The sequence below is a fragment of the Colletotrichum tamarilloi genome (genome assembly GCF_030869305.1).
Source record: "Colletotrichum tamarilloi strain Tom-12 chromosome Unknown Scaffold_3.1, whole genome shotgun sequence".
NCBI lineage: Eukaryota > Fungi > Ascomycota > Sordariomycetes > Glomerellales > Glomerellaceae > Colletotrichum > Colletotrichum tamarilloi.
This window is the reverse complement of record NW_026849386.1, coordinates 1,066,565-1,086,030: the sequence shown is the minus strand read 5'-3', so window position 1 is coordinate 1,086,030 and position 19,466 is coordinate 1,066,565. Positions and strand designations below refer to the sequence as shown.

General features: G+C 50.9%; 4 protein-coding genes across 4 annotated transcripts; 2 read left to right on the top strand and 2 right to left on the bottom strand.

The window, feature by feature from the left end:
- Positions 1 to 327: 327 nt before the first annotated feature.
- CTAM01_01525 (NLI interacting factor-like phosphatase) lies at positions 328 to 2,116 on the bottom strand (the record flags this gene model as incomplete). Its single annotated transcript, XM_060517567.1, has 4 exons — positions 328 to 639; positions 695 to 844; positions 903 to 1,973; positions 2,042 to 2,116. The coding sequence occupies 4 exons, from the start codon at positions 2,114 to 2,116 to the stop codon at positions 328 to 330; spliced, it is 1,608 nt and encodes a 535-aa protein (XP_060388028.1).
- Positions 2,117 to 8,705: 6,589 nt separating this feature from the next.
- On the bottom strand, positions 8,706 to 9,990 carry CTAM01_01524 (uncharacterized protein; the record flags this gene model as incomplete). The annotated part of the gene is made up of 3 exons (XM_060517566.1): positions 8,706 to 8,898; positions 8,956 to 9,672; positions 9,770 to 9,990. The coding sequence occupies 3 exons, from the start codon at positions 9,988 to 9,990 to the stop codon at positions 8,706 to 8,708; spliced, it is 1,131 nt and encodes a 376-aa protein (XP_060388027.1).
- Positions 9,991 to 11,332: 1,342 nt separating this feature from the next.
- On the top strand, positions 11,333 to 13,987 carry CTAM01_01523 (ABC transporter transmembrane region 2; the record flags this gene model as incomplete). Its single annotated transcript, XM_060517565.1, has 4 exons — positions 11,333 to 11,962; positions 12,025 to 13,080; positions 13,134 to 13,587; positions 13,638 to 13,987. 4 exons carry the CDS (start codon positions 11,333 to 11,335, stop codon positions 13,985 to 13,987), a joined length of 2,490 nt encoding a protein of 829 aa, XP_060388026.1.
- A 1,943-nt stretch (positions 13,988 to 15,930) lies between these two features.
- CTAM01_01522 (tat pathway signal sequence) lies at positions 15,931 to 17,197 on the top strand (the record flags this gene model as incomplete). Its single annotated transcript, XM_060517564.1, has 2 exons — positions 15,931 to 16,469; positions 16,525 to 17,197. 2 exons carry the CDS (start codon positions 15,931 to 15,933, stop codon positions 17,195 to 17,197), a joined length of 1,212 nt encoding a protein of 403 aa, XP_060388025.1.
- Between the last annotated feature and the right edge of the window lie 2,269 nt (positions 17,198 to 19,466).

The window sequence follows — 19,466 nt, the reverse complement described above, 5'->3', positions numbered from 1 at the left end:
GCTGCCCCGGTTCGGCCATTCCAAGCTCCAAAGTGCCCTGACTTTTTTTTCCCTTTCCGATCCCGAGGTTCTTTGATGGAAATTGTCATCCTCGCGGTCCTTTGAAATGCGGCCATCGAGCTTTGCTGCGTGAAAGCCGCCGTGAGCTGGCTCAGTGGTCTGGTACCTCCACCATGCTCATTATAAGGTAAGATTAGACAGTGATACATCTACACCTGCTGGAAACGAACCATCTCAACCCAAACGCCTGCCGCTATGATGGGACACGCGGTCCTGCAAATTTCTTCGGAGGTGATGAACGAAGAAAAGAAATTGGTATCTTTAGCTTCAAAGTGTAACGTCGAGAACCAGGCTGACGTCCTGGACATCCGACTTTGCGAGGTCTTCTAGAACGGGAATCAAGTCCAGCAGCTCATTATCGTGCGCGTCTGAAAACCAACTGCTAATGGGAACGGCGTGCTGGGGATGGAAAATGTACGACGTGGGAGAGTTGTCGATGATGATGGTGTCCTTCAAGTCTCTTCCCACCTGGGAAAGATCCTTGACATAGTTTCCTTGGTGATTGTAGCAGCTCTCGCGGAAAAGTCTGTGGTGAACGACCTTATGGATATCGAGCTGGTCTAGCAGCGGGTCGCCGTACTTTGGATGGGTCAGCATACAGAATCAAGTGATTGGGTGAGGAGGACGGTCTTACCTTTGAGACTGACGCAGTAAAGACCACCACTTCATAAAGCTCGCCAACGCGCTTCATAAACTGATCCACACCTGGTCTCTTGATCACATAAACATTATGATAATTGCCCTCGATTTCGACGGGAATAGTGAAATCGGCTTGGTGGAGAATCTGCAGATTTGTGAGCATTTTTTGTGGAATAGGGCCAAAAATCAGCTTCAATGCTTACCTTGAATGAACTGTGAACCAAGGTCTCGTCCAGATCAAGCACGAGACATTTCTTGCCCTTGAACTCGGGTGCAATGGGTGGCAGCAAGAACTTTTGCTCTGGAATGGCCTCATCGATAGGAGCTGATACCGGCGGGTTCGGGGGAGGGGGCGGCAGCTGCTGGCTAGTTGGCGCATCTTCTACCGGGGGCGGTATTTGGTGCTTCTCTTCGGGCTCGGGAGTCGCATCGGGCATCGCCTCGTCTCCCTCGGCATCCTTCTTGTCTGCTTCCAGTACTGGCGCTTCCTTGGTCTTCTCTCCAGTGGTCGACTCTACCGTGATCGCGGGTGCAGCACTACTAGCTCCGGCGTTGCTGACGACGTTTTGCTTGGATTCGCCAGCTTCTCCGCCAACAGTAGAATCGTCGGCAGTGGTTGCTCCAGACACACGCTTGCCTTTGTTTTCGGTTGCCGTCATTGGCTGCTCGGGCTGCGGCTGCTTCTCCTGGATTTGCGGCTTGTTCGAAGCGGGTTGTTGGTCCTGCGGGGTGGGCTGTCGAGACTTGGCGGTCGTTGGTCTCGCGGGCAGCTTGTCGAGCTTGTGGACAGCGTCGTCGCCGTTTTCAATCGCGTTCGCGTTGTCGGGGACACCGCAGCACCCAAGAAGGGCGAAAAGCCCTCCTTTCTTCTTCTTCTGAGGGGGGTTCACGGGAGAATTCGGTTGCGTGTTGCCGGGGGTGTTGGTAGGTTCGGTTTCGATGCCGGATCGGTGGCTGCCGACACTGCCATTTCGATGGCGTCCTAAAAAACTACCCTTGGACTCCTTCGAACGTCCGCCGATGCTGTTTCTCGAATCGCTGACTGTTGCTCCGCTCAGCCCTGTCGACGTCGGGGAGGATTGATTGCGCTGCGAGGAAGACCGAGACGGTACATGCAGGAAGCCCCTACCCTTCTTTGAATTTCCACCCTCCTCTGGCGCCAGAAGCACCTTTTCTTTGGACATTTCTTGACTCGACTGGCCGTTTTGCTGAATCTGTGGTGTGATTTTGTCTGGGTTGGATGGTTGTGGTCTCTCGGACATGATGCTGTCGAGCTAGAGCAGGGAGGTGGTTAGCCAAGACGTCCAAAGCAAGACCAACGGTTCTGCATGAATCAAGCGACGATGCCCAGGAGGGGCTGGCGAGCACCAGTAGGCTCATTCAGATCAATCATGACACTACCGCCTCTGCCTCTCATTCCAAGGTCTAAGACATGACCGAGGTCGTGTTTGTCGACTGGTGGCCATCCGAGACGGAGCAAGCGGTGCGCGTGAACGTGGGTCGGGACCAACAGACGAGCGAGCATGCCTCTTCCCTCGGTGAGGCGGTGTGTCGCGCGAGCACGAGATTGATGGCGGATAGGGTGCGTCGAGGGCTCAAGCAGAGGTGAACATGGAGTGTCGTCACTCACCTCCTTTCTTCTTGGGGACCGGCAAGCCTTCCCAGAATCCTCAACCCCTTAAGTGAGCTGTTGTCGGCCGTAAAAGGCCGATTCGCAAAGCTCGTTACGCGGTCCGAGGTGAAGGAAAATTGTCGGAAAGTAAAAGATCGACGCGGGTGGGCGATGGATGGAATGGAAGAGGAGGAAAGGCGACGTCCCGGTGAGGTTGTCGGTCGAACGCGGAGAATGGAAGATGGTTTGGGCTCAGTCGCGCAAGAAGCGGCGCCAATGGAATGACTAGGAGGGCGAGGCAAAGTGGCTGGGCCTGGGGGGGCAATGGTTTACGGCGGCCAGTGTCAGTTGGAGTCGGTCCCAAGGCAAGGTCGTAATGGTTGGCGGTGGTAGTGCTCGAATCAGATGGGAAAAAAGTGGGCGAGAAGAAAGCGAGCGAGCGGTTGCAGGGAATAGCAAGGTACGTCGCGGAAGAAATTAAGGTTCGCTGGTAACAAGTGAATGGGTTGGCCTTTTTGGAAAGAGAAAAAAGAGGCAGATATCGAATATCGCTCGAATGTTTTTTTTGTGAGGGACGTGGCCGGTCGAAGAGGTCGGGAACAACGAGTTTGGCAAGTTTGATGATGTGTGAAAGAAGACGAGGGACGAAGAATGGAGCAACGGCAAGGCGTGCAAGGAGATTGGAAATTGGGGGGAGGGGGGTTAGTGGAAGAGAGGATGGGAGAGAAGGGTAAGTAAGCGAGAGAGCGAGAGCAAGAACGAGAGCAAGAGAGCAACAGCAGAGCCAAAAAGCAAAGCTAACAACCCCAAATGGCCAGTAGAAAGACAAGGCGTCGGCGGCGAGAGGATGAGGAAGAGAGCAGATGGCAGCCAAGGGCCCGGGGGGTGGTGAGAAGTGAGGACGACTGGCAAGACTCAAGAGGACGACGTATCAGAGGCTGAAAGAGCGTGAAAGGCACAAGCGAGATGATTTGCCTTTGGAAGCAACACTTGAATGGGGTCTACTGGGAGGGCCAGGGGCTGGCCCGTGTCTACAGGTGCAGATGAAGCTGGGGGGCCGCAGCTTCAAGGGAACGGAAACTGGGAGACGAAGAGAAAGAGAGAGAGAGGATGGATCATGGAAGAGGGAGAGACCAGGGGTGCTACGAACAGTAACGAGCTAATGGATTCAATTACAACAGAGAACACCCACCGAGAGAGAGAGCAAAAGGCCTGGAAGGGTGTGTGGGTGGATTTCCCGGTGAGATTAGCCCGTCCCGTCCTGGTTAAGAAGAGGCCGGGCTCGGGAGATGGGGAGCGATAAGGGGGTTCCCAAAGATCACAGTTGACAAGACATATTGATACTGTTGACGCTTGTACAGAGGATACCTTAAGGTACTGCGTAAGGTATCTTAGGTAATGTACGGAGTACGGATACGCAGTAATCAATGCAAATTGACATGGATGATAATGGCAGCAGGTGAGCCCGAGTGACGTCTTTCCTGCCTCGAGATTGAGAGTGGATCCACTGGATCCTCCCACTTGCACTGACCACGTGAGTGGATCCGCACTGTGCCCTACACCAGACGACTATCGCGCCGCATCAGACGCCATGTCTCATCTCCCATTTCTCTCCCATTGCCGTGCCGCCAAGCTCATATTACAGAAATCTCCATGGTGGGAACACAAGCAGAGTCCATCCCGGCCCATCACACGCTTCGCAAGGAGCTAGAGCCTGAATTGGTCCAATTCGTAAAGTGAGATGGGCGACCGCGATACCCTCTTGGACCTCGACCGATGGGTCGCCCATTCGCTTTGGGAAGCTATTCAGCCAATGCTGGATGCACCAGCACAAATCTCGTCTTCAACCTTCGGTGATACTGCCACCAGCCATGCCATACCTGGATCGTGGAATCCAGGGTGTCGAGTCGTCGAGTCGAGTCGAGCCGAGCAGAGAGCTTCGGAGCTGCTGGCACTGGCACTGGCACTGGCGCGGTAGCCGTTCCTGGAAAATCCCCTCGGGTACCGTCAAAGAAGCTGCGTCTGTCAGAGAGATTACCTCGTGTCCTTGGGTCTTTGTTGTGCCCATCACTCGGCATCCCAGTGCCGTCATTTCGTTTTCTCACAGTTCAACTAACTCTTTCTTCAAGAGCAGACACGCAAACGAGATAGCACAGGCAGCTTGCAAGCAAAGATAGGGGACCCATAAATTACGCCCCCAGTGCCCAGGAACAATTCCAACAACGACAGAAACATCAGAAAACCCACAACCCGGTTTGCGAGCTAAAGAGAAGAACAACATCCCTGGCACGCCTATCCGAACTCGTTCCACGATCCATCGCCTTCACAGAGAAAGACATTCTGAGGAGATTTTGTCTGACTGAGCCTGAGTCTCACTGTACACAACCTGAGTCTGTTGCCTACGAAGCAATTACCCACGAGTCTTGCCCCCCCCCCATCGTCGCATCAGATGCCTCCTGGCTTATTACATTACCACACCTGACGCCTCAAGAAGCCGCCTGCCTTGCTTGAATTAGCTTCCAGAGTAAGCACCGCGCGCAAGTGCCAAGCGCAAAGTGGGTGCTGCCGCCGCCGTCGTCTCCTACTTGGGGCCTTCGGGGGGAGTAGTCTGGTCTAACGCCGGGCCAGCGCAGGGTAAACTCAGCCGGGCGGCCGTTCTCCTTTAATGCGTGCGCCGCCCGGGTCCCCCATCAAATAAGACAATTGGAATAAAAGGCAAAGACGAAAAAAAAAAAACAGCGTCCTCGTCCCGATGCGCGACACCACCATCCATCTGCTAGCCCCCCAAGGGCCCCAGCACCCCCTCCACCTTTTCTGATGCGGGTAGCAGACGGGGAGCTCTTCTAAGATGAGTGGACGGGGGTTTCCAGACTGCGGGCTCCAGAGCCAAGAGTACGAAGTACAGAGACAGAAAGCTCGAAGCAATGCTGGGCGGATGCCAGCTGCCATTTGCTTAGCGCATAAGAATATCGGGCGGTTGGAGTTTGCCTCATCCATGTCGCTTTCCGTCTGATATTCCCCGCGCATGCTATTGTTGTACACAGAAATGAGAATTTCATCTGAGTGAGAGTGAGTGCTCGTATGAGATTGAGGATACCTTTCCTCAGCGAGATGGGTCTCCCGAACCCTCACGGAGCTAAGCTAGGTAGAAACACCACTACCTCACTTCTCACTCACTCGTCCTAGGTAACCAAACCTCCCCCCAAAAGCCCGCCCCCCTCGCAAGCCTCGCGATGACGGTTGGACAATCGCTTCACTCTCTCAAGCGCTCATCGAAAAGCATCCCAGACATTCCAGAACCATCACCCCGTCCCGATTCACAGCCGCAAAGAACGTCGCCGACCAACCAGCATCCATACAAGCTTATGGGGGGGGCAAGATCCAGACATCCCAGACAAACTCATCCCTGGACCGCTCTATCCTCATTGGCCATGTTACCGCCCGATTGAGTGACGGATCTGGTTGGGCAGGCACAATACTCACACTCACACTCAGTGCTCACTCACTAATTTACGCACTCGCATACAGTACAGATACCAAGGTACTCCTGAGTACCTTGTTATTAAAGAAAGTTAATTCTTTCTAAGTTATAAGTATAAAAATATAGTTTTAATAAAATAATATAATACTTACTTAGTACTTAAATTAAAATACTTTTTTAAACTTATTATAAAAAAAATTATATTACTAATTACTTATTATTAAAGTTTATAAGTAGTACTATAGTTTTAATTATTATAATTTTAATTATAATAACTTTATTTATAATAAGTAAAAAGTCTAATTATAAGTTTTTTAAAAGCTTCTTATTAAGAACTATAAGAGCTTTTAAATATACTAAATTAAAATATTTATTAAAATACTAATAACTAAACTAACTTTATAATAATAACCTTAATAAAAAACCTAAAAAAAAATACTAAAATCTTTATTATTATTAAATATAATTTATAAAATATAATAATATAGCTATAAAGTATTATTAATATATTATATATTAAAAAGAGTATTATTAATATTAATAAAATAAATAGGGTTATATTAATATAATACCTCGGCTTTTTTTTATAACTCGAGGATTATAGCTTTAAATAATATTAAAAATTTATTAAAAAGCTCTTTTAAATATTTTAATATATTTATTACTATTTTTATAATAATAAGATTTTTAATATTTATATACAAAAGTAAGTTATTTATTTTTAAATAATAATATTAATTTATTAATAAGTTATTAAAATTACGATTTTAGTAATTTTTTAATAAAGGAGAGGGTAAAATAAAAAAAAGAATAAGTAATTTATAAAAAGGGTTAAGGTTAAATAGTACGGAATTCGAGGGTAGGGTAGCGTTTATATATACTATGGCAATCCTCTAGTAATACAAAACGATAGAGTTAAACAGTGTACTAAGGTACTCCGAACCACCAACCTTGGCCCGGCTGCCTTTCTCATGGATCCCCATCCCACATTGTCGCCATAAAGTGAACTGAACAAATAAAAAGAAGAGTCCCAGCTTTCCAAGGCACTGGACGCAGGACGGCGGCATGCAGGACGCAGGCTTTGGACCACTCACGCACCGCGCAGCAGGGGTGTTCTCATGCAAAAGAGGGAAATACCGCCGCCAGGGGAAAGGCTACCCGATTCCGCACCCGCTGCGACCTGGGGCCTTTGACAAGAAAATCACACCGGGATGACCCCCCGAAAGGTCCCCAAAGCAACGTTTTCCCAACGTGGATGTCTTCGCGCCGGGTTCTGTGCCAGTCGGGTCCACCGCAAAAGTTGCAATTCCGCAAATTGGTCTTCCTCTCTCTCTTTCTCTGAGATCTCTTCCAGGTTCTCATAGTCGAGAGATATGTATTCCCGTATCTGATCCTCCCCCCCCCCTCCCCGTTCATCCGTTGAGCAGCTTGACCTTCCCCTAGTCTATATCCCCTCCCCTGCTGGCCAAACCATCAGAGATCAGAATCGCCAGACAACGTTCCCCAAGGCGTTGCATTTTCCCAAGGAAAAAAAGAGAGTGAAAAAAAAGAAACAAGACACATCCACGGTGCCGCCTGCATTGACCGAAACGGTCTCGGCATGCATCTCCCCGCCGCGCGTAAACATGGGATGACAGACTGCTTAGAGTCTTGAGCTTTCTTTCTCTTTCCCTTCCTTCCCTTCCCCCAGACCCTATTCTACGGAAACAGGCGTCAGAGGTTCCAGAACCCAAAAGGCAGTGGCCAGGACACCCACTTCAAAGCCCAGGGCACCACCACCGCCACAGCCAGCTATACATACTTCGAGACACACAGTGCAAGCCTCCCCCCCCCCCCCCGAAGCAAATAAATAAAAATGCTGAACAGAACAAAAAAGAGGCTCGTGTGGCGGAGGCTCATGTGGGTGGTGCACCGACGCCGGCGGCATCGGGACGGTGTGTTTATACGAGTAAACTTCCCCTTCAATGCAAGATGCGCCTAAGGTATTGTGCGGGGGACGAGCCTCTTTCCGTTGGCTCCCAGTATGTGTCTGGTCCGGCAGTCTGCAGAATGGCATGTTAACCTTGTTACATCCATTCCCGGCAAGGTGTCAGGCACCTACGGGCCCTACACTGCTGTCTCTTCGACTTGAATCATTCGAATAAAACATGACAACCCATATAACTGGTCGCGTGTGTATGTGTGTGTGTCCCTTACTTCAATCCCAAGTAGACTATCTGCTCATGGGAGACAACTTTCTTTTCTTCGTTCAACGCCTCCCGCTTCTATTAGGTCATTGTGCAGGGAACGGCTGAGCCAAGTTTCGACTGACAAAGTTGACATTCGTCTCCATAAGACACGCACGCCGGGAACCACAGAGGAAACGCCCATGGATGGTGACGGCTTGAGTATCACTTTGGAATATTTGCACTGCTATTGGGCGGTTTTCTTTTCAGCAAGAGATGCGAGCATCACTATGGCATGGCACCGAAAGCTCTGGTACCATATGAGCAGTTGCGGAATGGTGATTTGAGCACATCCCCAACTTCCCCCAAGGACTATGCAGCCGGCATTATACTACTCCATTGACTTGTCCCACCAACCGCACAGCCCTCACGCTCACGAACAACAGCATGAAGTTGGAGAGTACAGTGGAAGGTGGTGATATTTTTTGTTCTTGGCTACTCAGCCCACCAACCAGTCCTCCATCAAAAACCTAAGTGTACAATGTTACTGTGCTGTAATGACGCAAACCACCATTCTAATCTAACAAGAGCCAGCTCCGTCTCTTCTCACCATCTTCGAGCTCTTACAGGAGACCTATTCCTGTGTTTACTCTTATCAAAGCCGCACAGGTTTACTCTTATCAAAGCCGCCCTCGGTGAGCCGCATTCGCTGTGGTGCTTCCTTTCTGCTTCGACGAGCGTCGTTCACTCAATATAGAGCAGGTGAAACCTCAGAGGAGGGCGTCTGGGGAGCACTTCCACCTAGTATTGCTCTGGCTGACCGTCGTATATGGATATCAAGCTGTCCAAAGTTCAACCTGTCTCCGAGAAACGGACACGCGAGGTACTCCTCGCCCAATATTTTCCTCGTCCGTGATGAATCAGGGTCGACTCCAAAGGGACTGAAAAAATCAATCAGCTTTTCTCGAAACTTCAACGCAGTTGTCGATCAAACTTACCTGTGCCACAATCGCTTACTATTTTGAGTCCACAACTGCCACTTGTCTGGGTTCCTTTCATCATCGTTTCTCTCGTCACCACCCATAGCATCCCAGATTATCATCGCTGGCCTTGCCAACTCGGTGATGATTTGCTTGACGGGAACTGCCGGTTTGATCGAAAAAACAAGTGTCTTGTCGTCAACTTCGAGGAAACCTCTGTGTCCATCGAGAACACGGATGCCCATTTGGTTCAAAAGAACTCTGCATTCTGGAGAATATTCTGGTTCCTGCGAGTAGAATTCTAGGTGAGGAGTTTGCTGGCGCAACTTTTGCATCATGCTGACAGCAGCGGCATGTTGTGTAAAAGTCCTCGACCTTATTGACCTGTGTGCCTGGCAATCAGGACTACGCTGGCAGTCCTGACACGTCCGACAGACATTAGGCAAGAGCGCGCCGAGACCAAAGCATACAATTTTTGTTACTTGAATTTGCGGCGGCAGCCGATCCAATAGTAACATAAGCGTTAAACAGGTTGGACTTCGCTTCCATAGGTCTTGGTACAATGCCCACAGTTGATGGCTTTTCGACAAGGAGTCTTGAGAAAATGGTGCCGTGTGTCTGGGGAAACAGGCGATGCGATAGGCGCTGAAGGCTCCCCAGGTGCGCATTCGGCCATCAGGAGGAACTCCATTGACCATCTTTTGGATGGTACGGAAGCCTATTCTTGGCTCGTATCTGGCATTTGTGCAGTTAGTTACTCATGATACTGTAGACATGTTGTGGTCTGGCCTACTGTTCCTCCTAGGAATCCCAATCAGCCCCCGAAACAGACGCGCTTCCGTCCATTCCGCACAAGTTCACGTGTTCATGTCTTCCCCGGATCGCTTCTTCAAGGTAGAGGATGTGTTCTCTTCGGAAGAGGGGGGCTCCAGCATCATACAAGCTCTGGATGGTGTGAACGACATCGGTTTGCTCCGCTTTGGACAAGATCTTGTTGGCGAGGTCGCGCTCCAGAAAACATGTACAGTTCTCTGGGAAACGTCGGTTCTCCATGTCGTTGCAGAAGTAGTGCGTATATGCGGGCTCCCTAAGTTGTTTGTGTCAAGGATTGATATTGTTCGCTTCGACGATGCCTTTGGTCAAGCCGGTATAATCAAGCTCGTATGTGGAAATCGATGACTGGAGGGAGATATCTTGCGTGATGGAATGTTGTTCTACAGGGTAACGTTGGTCGAACTGGGTCACGGCAATAACACGCTTTGTTCTACTAAAACCAGATCCTTTGGTCGTTGCTTCAGGAAGGTAGGGGCTGGATTCAATTATCGAGCCCCTCGAGGCAACCGTCTGTCCCTTCATTGCTCATTGCTAAGTCAGGAGTGTATACAAAGAGGGCATGCCTGCCAGACGGCAGGTTGGATGAGAGGCAGGAAGTGATGCTACTTTCAGCGCCCCGTAAACAGAGCAAGAAAGGAAACAATGCAGGCTTACTTTCCCAGATCACGGTTCCCTTCCCAGAAACTCGTCACGTCTGTATAAAGGTAAATTGGGTCACCACGACAGGTAGAAATTGCCGTAATCGCTAGAACTGGTGGTCCAGTCCACAATCTTGAATTTTTTCAGCTATGACGCAGCTGTCCATCGTACGGAAGAATGCCGCGTTGCGACTCGAGTTCTTCAACCATCAAACCGAACAAAACCAAGGCACCCAAGTTGCTAAGGTACAACGGTACCTACCTTACCCCAGACCCCTCAAAATCGAGTTCAAAAGGTGCATCATGTGACTGGGTAGAAGCTGGGGTTTACCGCCTGGCATGTTATTGGCTTCGTCCCTCCAGGTCCTGTAAGGTTAGTGTCATTCCCGCCGGAATCAGCCACTCACAGGCCAAGTTGTCTCGGGCTCTCAGCGGCACGATCCCCATTCTTGGTGGAGACTCTGGAGAGCCCCGAGAAGCGTGAACCTGTCCACCCGCAGCTTTCCCCAAGTTATCCACCGCTTCGGGTGCTGGGTGCCTCGGAACTCCACTGCCCGCCGGCATTCACATGTCGTAATGCGATCACGAGCCAGCGCCTGCTCCCCAAACTCGCCGCTTCTCCAACAACAAACGACTCAGCCTGCTAATGCGACCACGTGCTTTTCTTGAGCCATTTCAAACTACCTCACCACCTCACTATCATCATACGCGCAAAGCCAGAACGGTTCAATAGCGATCCCGAGACAGAGCATCAATCGCGTTCTCTAGCCTAGCACCTCTCAGCTCGCTCCTCTTATTCGTTCCCGCCCTGTGATGGCTGCGCATCTGTAGTAGCACCTTAACCGTGGCGAGCCTGCGCGACTCGACCTCACGACGACGTCGCAAGTCTTGAAAGACGATCTTCACTTTCTACTGCCATTGCCATGGCAGAACAATCGACACTCCGCCAGTCGGCCGCGGAGGAGGCTCTCGCCGCCTTCTTCGAGAAGTATACGACACTGATTCGCAATCGCCTCCGAAGTACTTCCCGCACGACCCGACTGCTCGGAACACTTGCCCTCGCCGCATCCATAGTCCTCAGCGCCGCTGGAGGCAGACGCTGGTGGAGGCAAAGGCGTGAGGAAAAGGAGCAGGGTCGTAAACTTGTCCGTACGAATTCGTGGCTGCACAACAAGGATGGATCACGTACGATTTACGTCCCATACAAGGATGGAACCTCCAAGGTTGTTATTCAGACCACAAAGCCGCTGACATTTGAGGCGCATCGCCGGCTCTTCCTCAACCCTCCGCGGGTATCTGGCCTCGGCGACGGAACCGTTCCCTCAGCGCAGACGAAGCCGGGCTTGAACCTGGCATTCCTACATCAGTTCCTTAGTCTCATGAGTATCATGATCCCGAGATGGTCAAGTAAAGAAGCTGGGCTGCTTTTGAGTCACAGCGTTTTCTTGATGCTTCGCACCTACCTTTCCCTCGTGGTCGCTCGACTTGACGGCGAGATTGTGCGGGATCTGGTTGCAGGACAAGGGAAGGCATTCCTCTGGGGACTAGTCAAGGTGAGTGGTGCTCCAAAACCTCCAGTCATCACGAGCTCAACCAATGCTAACGAATCTCAAAGTGGTGTGGTCTCGGCGGTTTTGCGTCATACACGAATGCGATGATCAAATTCCTCGAATCCAAGGTGTCCATTGCCTTCAGAACCCGCCTTACTCGGTACATCCACGATCTATACCTGAACAACAACCTCAACTACTATAAGCTCTCCAATCTGGATGGTGGCGTCGGCCAGGGCGCGGATCAGTTTATCACGCAAGATTTGACACTATTCTGTGCTGCCGCTGCGAACCTCTACTCATCACTCGGCAAACCCTTTGTAGACCTTTGCGTCTTTAACTACCAGCTATTCCGCTCTTTGGGCCCATTGGCTCTAACTGGTTTATTGAGCAACTATTTCCTAACAGCGAGCATTCTGCGCCGGCTCTCGCCTCCTTTTGGCAAACTTAAGGCAGTTGAGGGCCGCAAGGAGGGAGACTTTAGGGGGCTGCATGCACGACTAATCGCCAATGCCGAGGAGATCGCCTTTTACGGAGGTGCCGACATGGAGAAGACTTTCCTCAACAAGGAGTTCAAGTCTTTGAAGAACTGGATGGAGGGCATCTACATGCTCAAGATTCGGTACAACATGCTTGAGGATTTCATACTCAAGTACAGTTGGAGTGCTTACGGTTACCTTCTATCCTCATTACCAGTATTCCTTCCAGCATGGGGAGGTCTGGGCGGCGCTGCTGAGCTGGCCGAAAATGCTGCAAAGGGAAGCAGGGAGCGCGGGCGTATGAAGGAGTTCATTACGAACAAGCGTCTTATGCTCTCACTTGCGGATGCTGGCGGAAGGATGATGTACTCTATCAAGGATCTCTCCGAGCTTGCCGGCTATACTAGCCGAGTCTACACCTTGATTTCAACACTGCATCGCGTTCACGCCGATGCTTATTTCTTGCGAGGGCAACAGAACGAACTTTACTCCCTCTCGGATGTTCAAGGGACCATCCAGAAGGGTTTCGATGGCGTACGGTTTGAGAACGTGCCTGTTGTTGCCCCATCGTTATGGCCCAACGGTGGTGAGGAGCTAATGGATTCCCTCTCAATGGTTGTCAGGAGAGGAGAGCATCTTCTAGTGAGTCATTAGTTATCTAAGGACGGGAAATGACAGTGTACTGACGCTCTTAGATCTCTGGCCCCAACGGTGTCGGTAAGACGTCTATTGCCCGTATTCTTGCTGGCCTTTGGCCAGTCTACAGAGGACTCGTCAGTCGTCCAAAGGATATTGGTCAGGATGGCATCATGTTCTTGCCGCAACGTCCCTATCTCAGCATCGGTACGTTGCGCGACCAGGTCATCTACCCTGACGGGCATCACGATATGCGCGAGAAGAGGAAGTCTGAAGACGATTTGAAGCGCATTTTGGAAGATGCCCGTCTTGGCTACCTTCCCGACCGTGAAGGTGGTTGGGACACCCGTAAAGAGTGGAAAGATGTTCTTAGCGGTGGAGAGAAACAGCGTATGGGTTTCGCCCGCGTATTGTACCACGAGCCTCAATTCGCCATTCTTGACGAGGGTACTAGCGCCGTGTCTCAAGACGTCGAGGGCCTGCTCTACGAAGTGTGCAAGGAGAAAGGAATCAGTAAGTTGAAGAGTCATTCCATGCCCTACAGGTTTTCTGACATGACACAGCTCTCATCACCATTTCTACACGCGCCTCACTCAAGAAGTATCACACGTACAACCTCATTCTCGGAGGCGGAGAACGTGGCGATGAGTGGGAGTTTGAAAGAATCGGAACAGAACATGAGAAGATGCAGGTCGAGAAGGAGCTCCAGGACCTTCGTGAACGCCTTGAACAGGTCGAGAACTGGAAGGCAAGACGCCAGGAAATCGAGGAAGAGCTTTCCAAGGTGTGGGTGGCGGGCGGAGACGAGCTAGACCCTCCTTCCTATGCCGAGAGTGAGAGCGACTCCTCCAAGGGAAAGGGCAAGGAGACGGCGTCGCTGTCTTCAACGCAAGAGATTTTGGGTGATGCTTGAGATGGGAAGGTTGATCTGCACTGCCTTGTACGGATACGACTATAGGATATACGGAGTACCTGGACATGTGGGAGGAAGGTTGATTTGCGTCATTGTTGAACAAGAGTAAGAGCCATCATACCAGTATCCATTACCTGTTCATAGAAACTTCGATACTAGTGTCTTTAACACCGACCTGATTTTCCTACATGAGCCCCTCATTCGACGGTGTTTCTGGTCACTGTGCAATCTGCACATCTGCACACGACGCAGATCTCCATTTCGGTTACTATCATTTTGAGCCTCTTCATCCGCCCCCCACGGCATTTCCTACTCCCTCACTTCAACCTATCGTGTATTGCAGATAGATGGGTCAGATCGTTCGCCAACTGGTCCCTTACCCTGTTCAGAATTAAACGCCGACGAAAAGTTCCGCCTTCAGCGCATGTACTGCTTCACACCCGCCGCCCTGAGTACCCAAGCTCGAAGTTGAAGGTAATGAATGCCAAAGAGTTTTCAGATCCCTCCTCGTTCAACCCCACGCTGACAGATCAAGGTCCCGCAAAATTTAGCCCTGGTCAGAGGTGCTCTGGCGCTGTTTGCCCATCCCCATCTGGCACCCGGGCTCAAGTTTTGGTGGCTTGACGCCGTCGAGTGGTTCCTGACAACTTCTCATGAGTTTCCTTGTCTTTTGTGGCTCGAAGTGGTTAGCGGTATCTTAGTCTGGTGCCAACCACCAATGATGGCTCGACCAGACTGGCGCTATCGTCAAGACTATTTGCTGGGCCGCCGCGAGCTGGACTTCTGAAGGATATTCTCGACGTCGACGACTCCTCTCCACCCCATTGTTCTCTGCAGCCGTTCCATCAACCGTGAAAGCATGGCGGCAGGTCTGTATCTTCCCGACCACCCCGTTTTGTTCGCTACTGCCTAGCGTCGAATTGTCGATGAGAAAATCGACATGCCTGGCTGTTCCGCCAAAGCCTGCCAGATCGAGAACCCCTGTGACATCGCGCCCGCGATCCCTGCTCGGAAAGAAGCCGTTCCTGTTGTCGATCACAGAGCAGCACGTCGGACTGCAAACGCTTCCAGACGGGCAAGTGCCAGAACCCAGCTGAAATGCAAGTACATGGGTTTGCCATGCTTCACGCACCTTGATCCCACATGTTGTGTGCTCAGCCCTTAGGGTGTGCCATGCGACGAGACAGGACCCCTCTCGGGGGAATCTAGACGAAGTCGTTCATCGTCCGGAGCCAAGGAGTGGCTTACACTGCGGCAAACGGGTGGGTTTCCATCTCTTGTTAACTCGAGCTTTTCAAGGCACAAAATCTCAAACGTAGCATCCTTTGCTCTTGGTCCCCTCTCCGCACCAGTTCTTTGTCTGCCGGGACTCGGTTCATGGTCGTTGACCATCACCCCGTAAACCGTCCGACATTCTTTGTTCCTCAGACGTTAGCTGAATCGCCAGCCAGAGAAAAACAAACGAGAACTGCTGCCACGCGATATTCTCGATAGCCGACTTTTCCGGCATGCTGGAGTCTTATATGAAGCCGCATGTCTGAGATCGTTAAACGGGCACCAGCACTCTAGATCTCGACATCACTGCGTAACAAACCCAGATCCTTGGTTCAGTGAGCCGCATCCGTCTCTACATTCTATCAGTTCGGTTCCTTGTAATTGGGTAGTCTTAAGTTCTTGTACTCCCATTCTGTCTCAAGAATCACGACTCATATCGTTCTTTACGCCCGCTTTACGTACTGGAGATTTGACACCATCTGCACCCAACAACGCCAAGGCAGTAGAGACCAAGAGTGACGACATTACAGCAATTTCGTTGCTGTACACCCATTTCAGCGACTTGGGAGTAATCTTACGTCGATTGTCTGTCTTGTATAACAGCAGACAGGCTGTCGCACATCGAAACCAACTACACCACCGCTGTGTAATCTAGACCCAACGACAAGATGCCCAAGTCACCCTTCTCGCCGGGCTCAAGCCGTACCGCATTCTCATCCGTTGGCCGCATGCCTGTCATTGCCGAAGACGACTCACTTCCCGCCGTCACACACCCAAACATGGCTGCCCTCCCTCCACCACCGCCATGCCGCAGCACGAAACCGAAATACTACGGCCGCTCGCCAGTACCACGAGCTATCAACTCACATCCGTCCTATCCTCCCCCGGCCTACTCTCGCAGCTCGTCTCGCGACAGTACTCTAAGCACTCTGAGCACGCGCAGCCTACTCAGCGCAGGCAGCTATGGCAGCCGTCCGAGCTCGGGCACATCCACACCCAGGCTTTCTCCCAGGAATTCTCTCAAGGACAAGTCTCAGCTCCTTCCCATCACTACGCCTGTAGGGCCATCGTCGGCTGCGGAGAAGGCCAAGACGGGGCCCTGGATCGCTCGCCGCGGCAACAGATACCGCATGATAGTTGCCCTTATCCTTGGAATTGGTCTGATTGTCGGTCTGTCGGTCGGTCTGACTGTTGGAATGCGCAGCTCGTATGCAACCTCCCTCCTCTCTAACTCACTTACATCACCACTAACACTTCTCAAGATCCCCTTCAACAACGCCAGATACCACCACCAACTCAACCACCCTATTTCCATCTGGCTCATTCGCCTTCAATACGGCTCTGTTAGAGTCCAACACTGGATGCACCGCCAACCCATCGACGTGGCGCTGCTACCCATACCAAAACTACTCACAATCCGCAAACGACTCTCTCGCATCCTTCTTCTGGACAATCTCCCCGAAGAACTCTTACACCTACCAGGTCTCATCCTCCTCCAACCCGTTTGCCCCGCAGTTCACAAACCAGACAATGGTACTGCTCGAAGGAAACACACTCAACGAGCGTCTCGTCTTCAACTTTTCCCTTCCCAAGACCGTGGTTCCGTCCGAGGCAATCACCGAAGACGGACGCGCCGCGACCTGCACTTTCTCCGATACGGCCTTCCGCGCAACTCTCTGGACGAGACGCAACACGACTACGCCGCTCGGGACTGTTGCGTCTGGGGTCAACGCGACTAGCACTGACGGAAACGTCAAGTGGGGACCGTGGCCCGGCCAGGTAGAGATCGTGCAGGTCAAGAAAGGGGGTCCGGAGTGCCAGGATAAAGCTGGCAACGCTGTCACCATTGCGGCGGGGAGGGAGCAGTGTAAGTGCAGATATGCCAACTACGACTTGACTTCGCAGCAGAAGACGAGGAGAGATTGGCAGGCATAAGAAATGTCGGTACTTTTTGCATTGAGGGTTATATGGGCTTCGGCGTTTGGGTTTTGGAGATGGTGCGGTGTACATAGCAGGAGGAGTTTTGGATGGCATAGGCATCACGACTAGACTTTTGAAAAGATACCCTATATTGGAAGATATATCTCTTTTGTGTAAAAACTTCTTTCATCGTCCCGTGATATAAAGACCGCGCATACTTTCGTCTTATTCATGCCTACTGGCCTTGATGCTACAACACACCCTGAGCCCGTCGATGTATTGGAACTGAAGATGTTGCCAAAGCCTGATGCGCAGGACGAACCCTGAGATGTCATGATACCAAAATCGTAAGTACCTTCATCTGGCTATGGGGAAAGCTTTCGGTAAAGCTCGAGCTCGTGAGTATTGAATCCTTGATAAGTTGTCAAAGCCTGAGCCAGGGGGCAAACCCCCCCCCCCCCCGGCATGGCCTTGTTATCTGGTCTAGCGAGTCCTTTGATGTGTGGCTAGGCACTGAGCCAAAGACGTTTAGTATAAAGTTCATCAACGTATTTATGCCTAAAGAGGCCGCCAAAGCTTGACCCGGAGCATGACCTCTGCTACGTTATTCTGATAGCTGTTTGTGGCATATTCATCCATGACAATTCACTAATCAAACTATGCGTGTAAGCAGCCCGTGGGTGTGCGTTTTCTATCCATCCACCGTTTACGTCCGCATAGAGTCTCTTCACCACCTTATTCTTAGCCTCTGCTCGTCGGCTGCTTCGCCCATCACGAATACGTGACGGACCAAGCGAGGCCACGGAATGCGGTATTCAAGTTCCCTTTTATAAGACGAGTACAGAAGACAATCGAGCACATTGGCTTAAAGGAAGCTTCCATCAGCAAGCCTGAATTCCACCAGCAGGGGTAGTCTCGTCGAAGACCATCGAAGAACTGGCCCGGCTGCACTTGCTACAATACAGCTCGATGCGTTGGGACAATGAGTCGCCCGATAGCTCGATTTATATACTACGTGCATCGACCTCAGTCCCTTCCTGTCTTGAGCGCTCGCGCTCCGGCAAAGAAATGTCTCCGAAGGGGTTATTGGAACCTATTTAATACGAGTGCAGGATCGCAGCCAGACAGTAGTCTCTTCCCACAAGCCGAAGACTGTCCGCCCAGTAGTACTCCGAGGGAGCAAGAGAGCCTTGTCAATACCTGTCCCATCTGACTATAACGGTAGCGTTCGACATCACGTCGTTTATCTCTAAATTTTCACCTCCCTATTCGTCAGCTCCTTTCACGAACCCCGTATCCGTTGATGAATACGTCAACTACACAGCGTTATTAAAAGAAGCGGATAGCTGAACTTAAGTGACCATTTGTGCCGAGGAGAATTGCTAGCCAATCGCGATTAGTGACCCTGTCGACGCGACCCCTTCCGACAGCTCAACTAGGTCAACCTCTTCGAAACTCCGACGATTCTGTTTCGAGCTCTGAGGGAGACCCTGCCGATGACCCCCAGAACTCCCAGAAACCCCCTTTATCCCTGGTCCTGAGATCCTCGACTTCTCTGCTCAGTTCCCTCATATATATTGCATTCGGACTGGGTGTAACGACAGAGAGGCCAGTCGATTCCTGGATGATGAGCTCCCTTTGTTGGACTGTCGCTACACCCTGACTGGAGGTAATCGGTATATCTAGTGCGCGAAGAAAGGCGACAAGTGGGAGAAGATATAAGAGATCCCGAGAGGTGACTGCCGGTGGTTGAAGTGCCAGAAGATCGCCGAGCAAGTTGTCCTCTCACCCGTTGCTATGAACCAGCCAAAGTATATAGAGCTTAGTATAAAGTTAGGGTCTGCATAGTTTCATGGTGATGGCGATGGCTCGGGTCATCAAACACCCACAGAGCCTTATTATGAGATAATCCCGAGGACACACGAGATGTAATCTTGTTGCAATAACTCTCTTGCTTTTTAGTAGAGCATACGCATTTCTATCGTCTTGTTCATGTAAATTATCTAACACCAGACGCCTGCTTCAAGCAAAGCCAAGAGCCCCAAAAGCAAGTGTGAATCTAACAACATACAAGCCAACGGTTCACCTCGCGAACATTCTTTATATACCATTGTTCAATCCCGAATCTTCTTTAAAAAATGCATGTACCTATCTATAGACCAAAGACGGCACCGGCCGTCTCTATCTTCATTCAAACCACGCGCCATTCGCTATGCTAGATCCGTTACAGTTCTTTACAAAAGGCGGGAGAAATGACAAAGCTAAATGACTTTGACCCACAAGC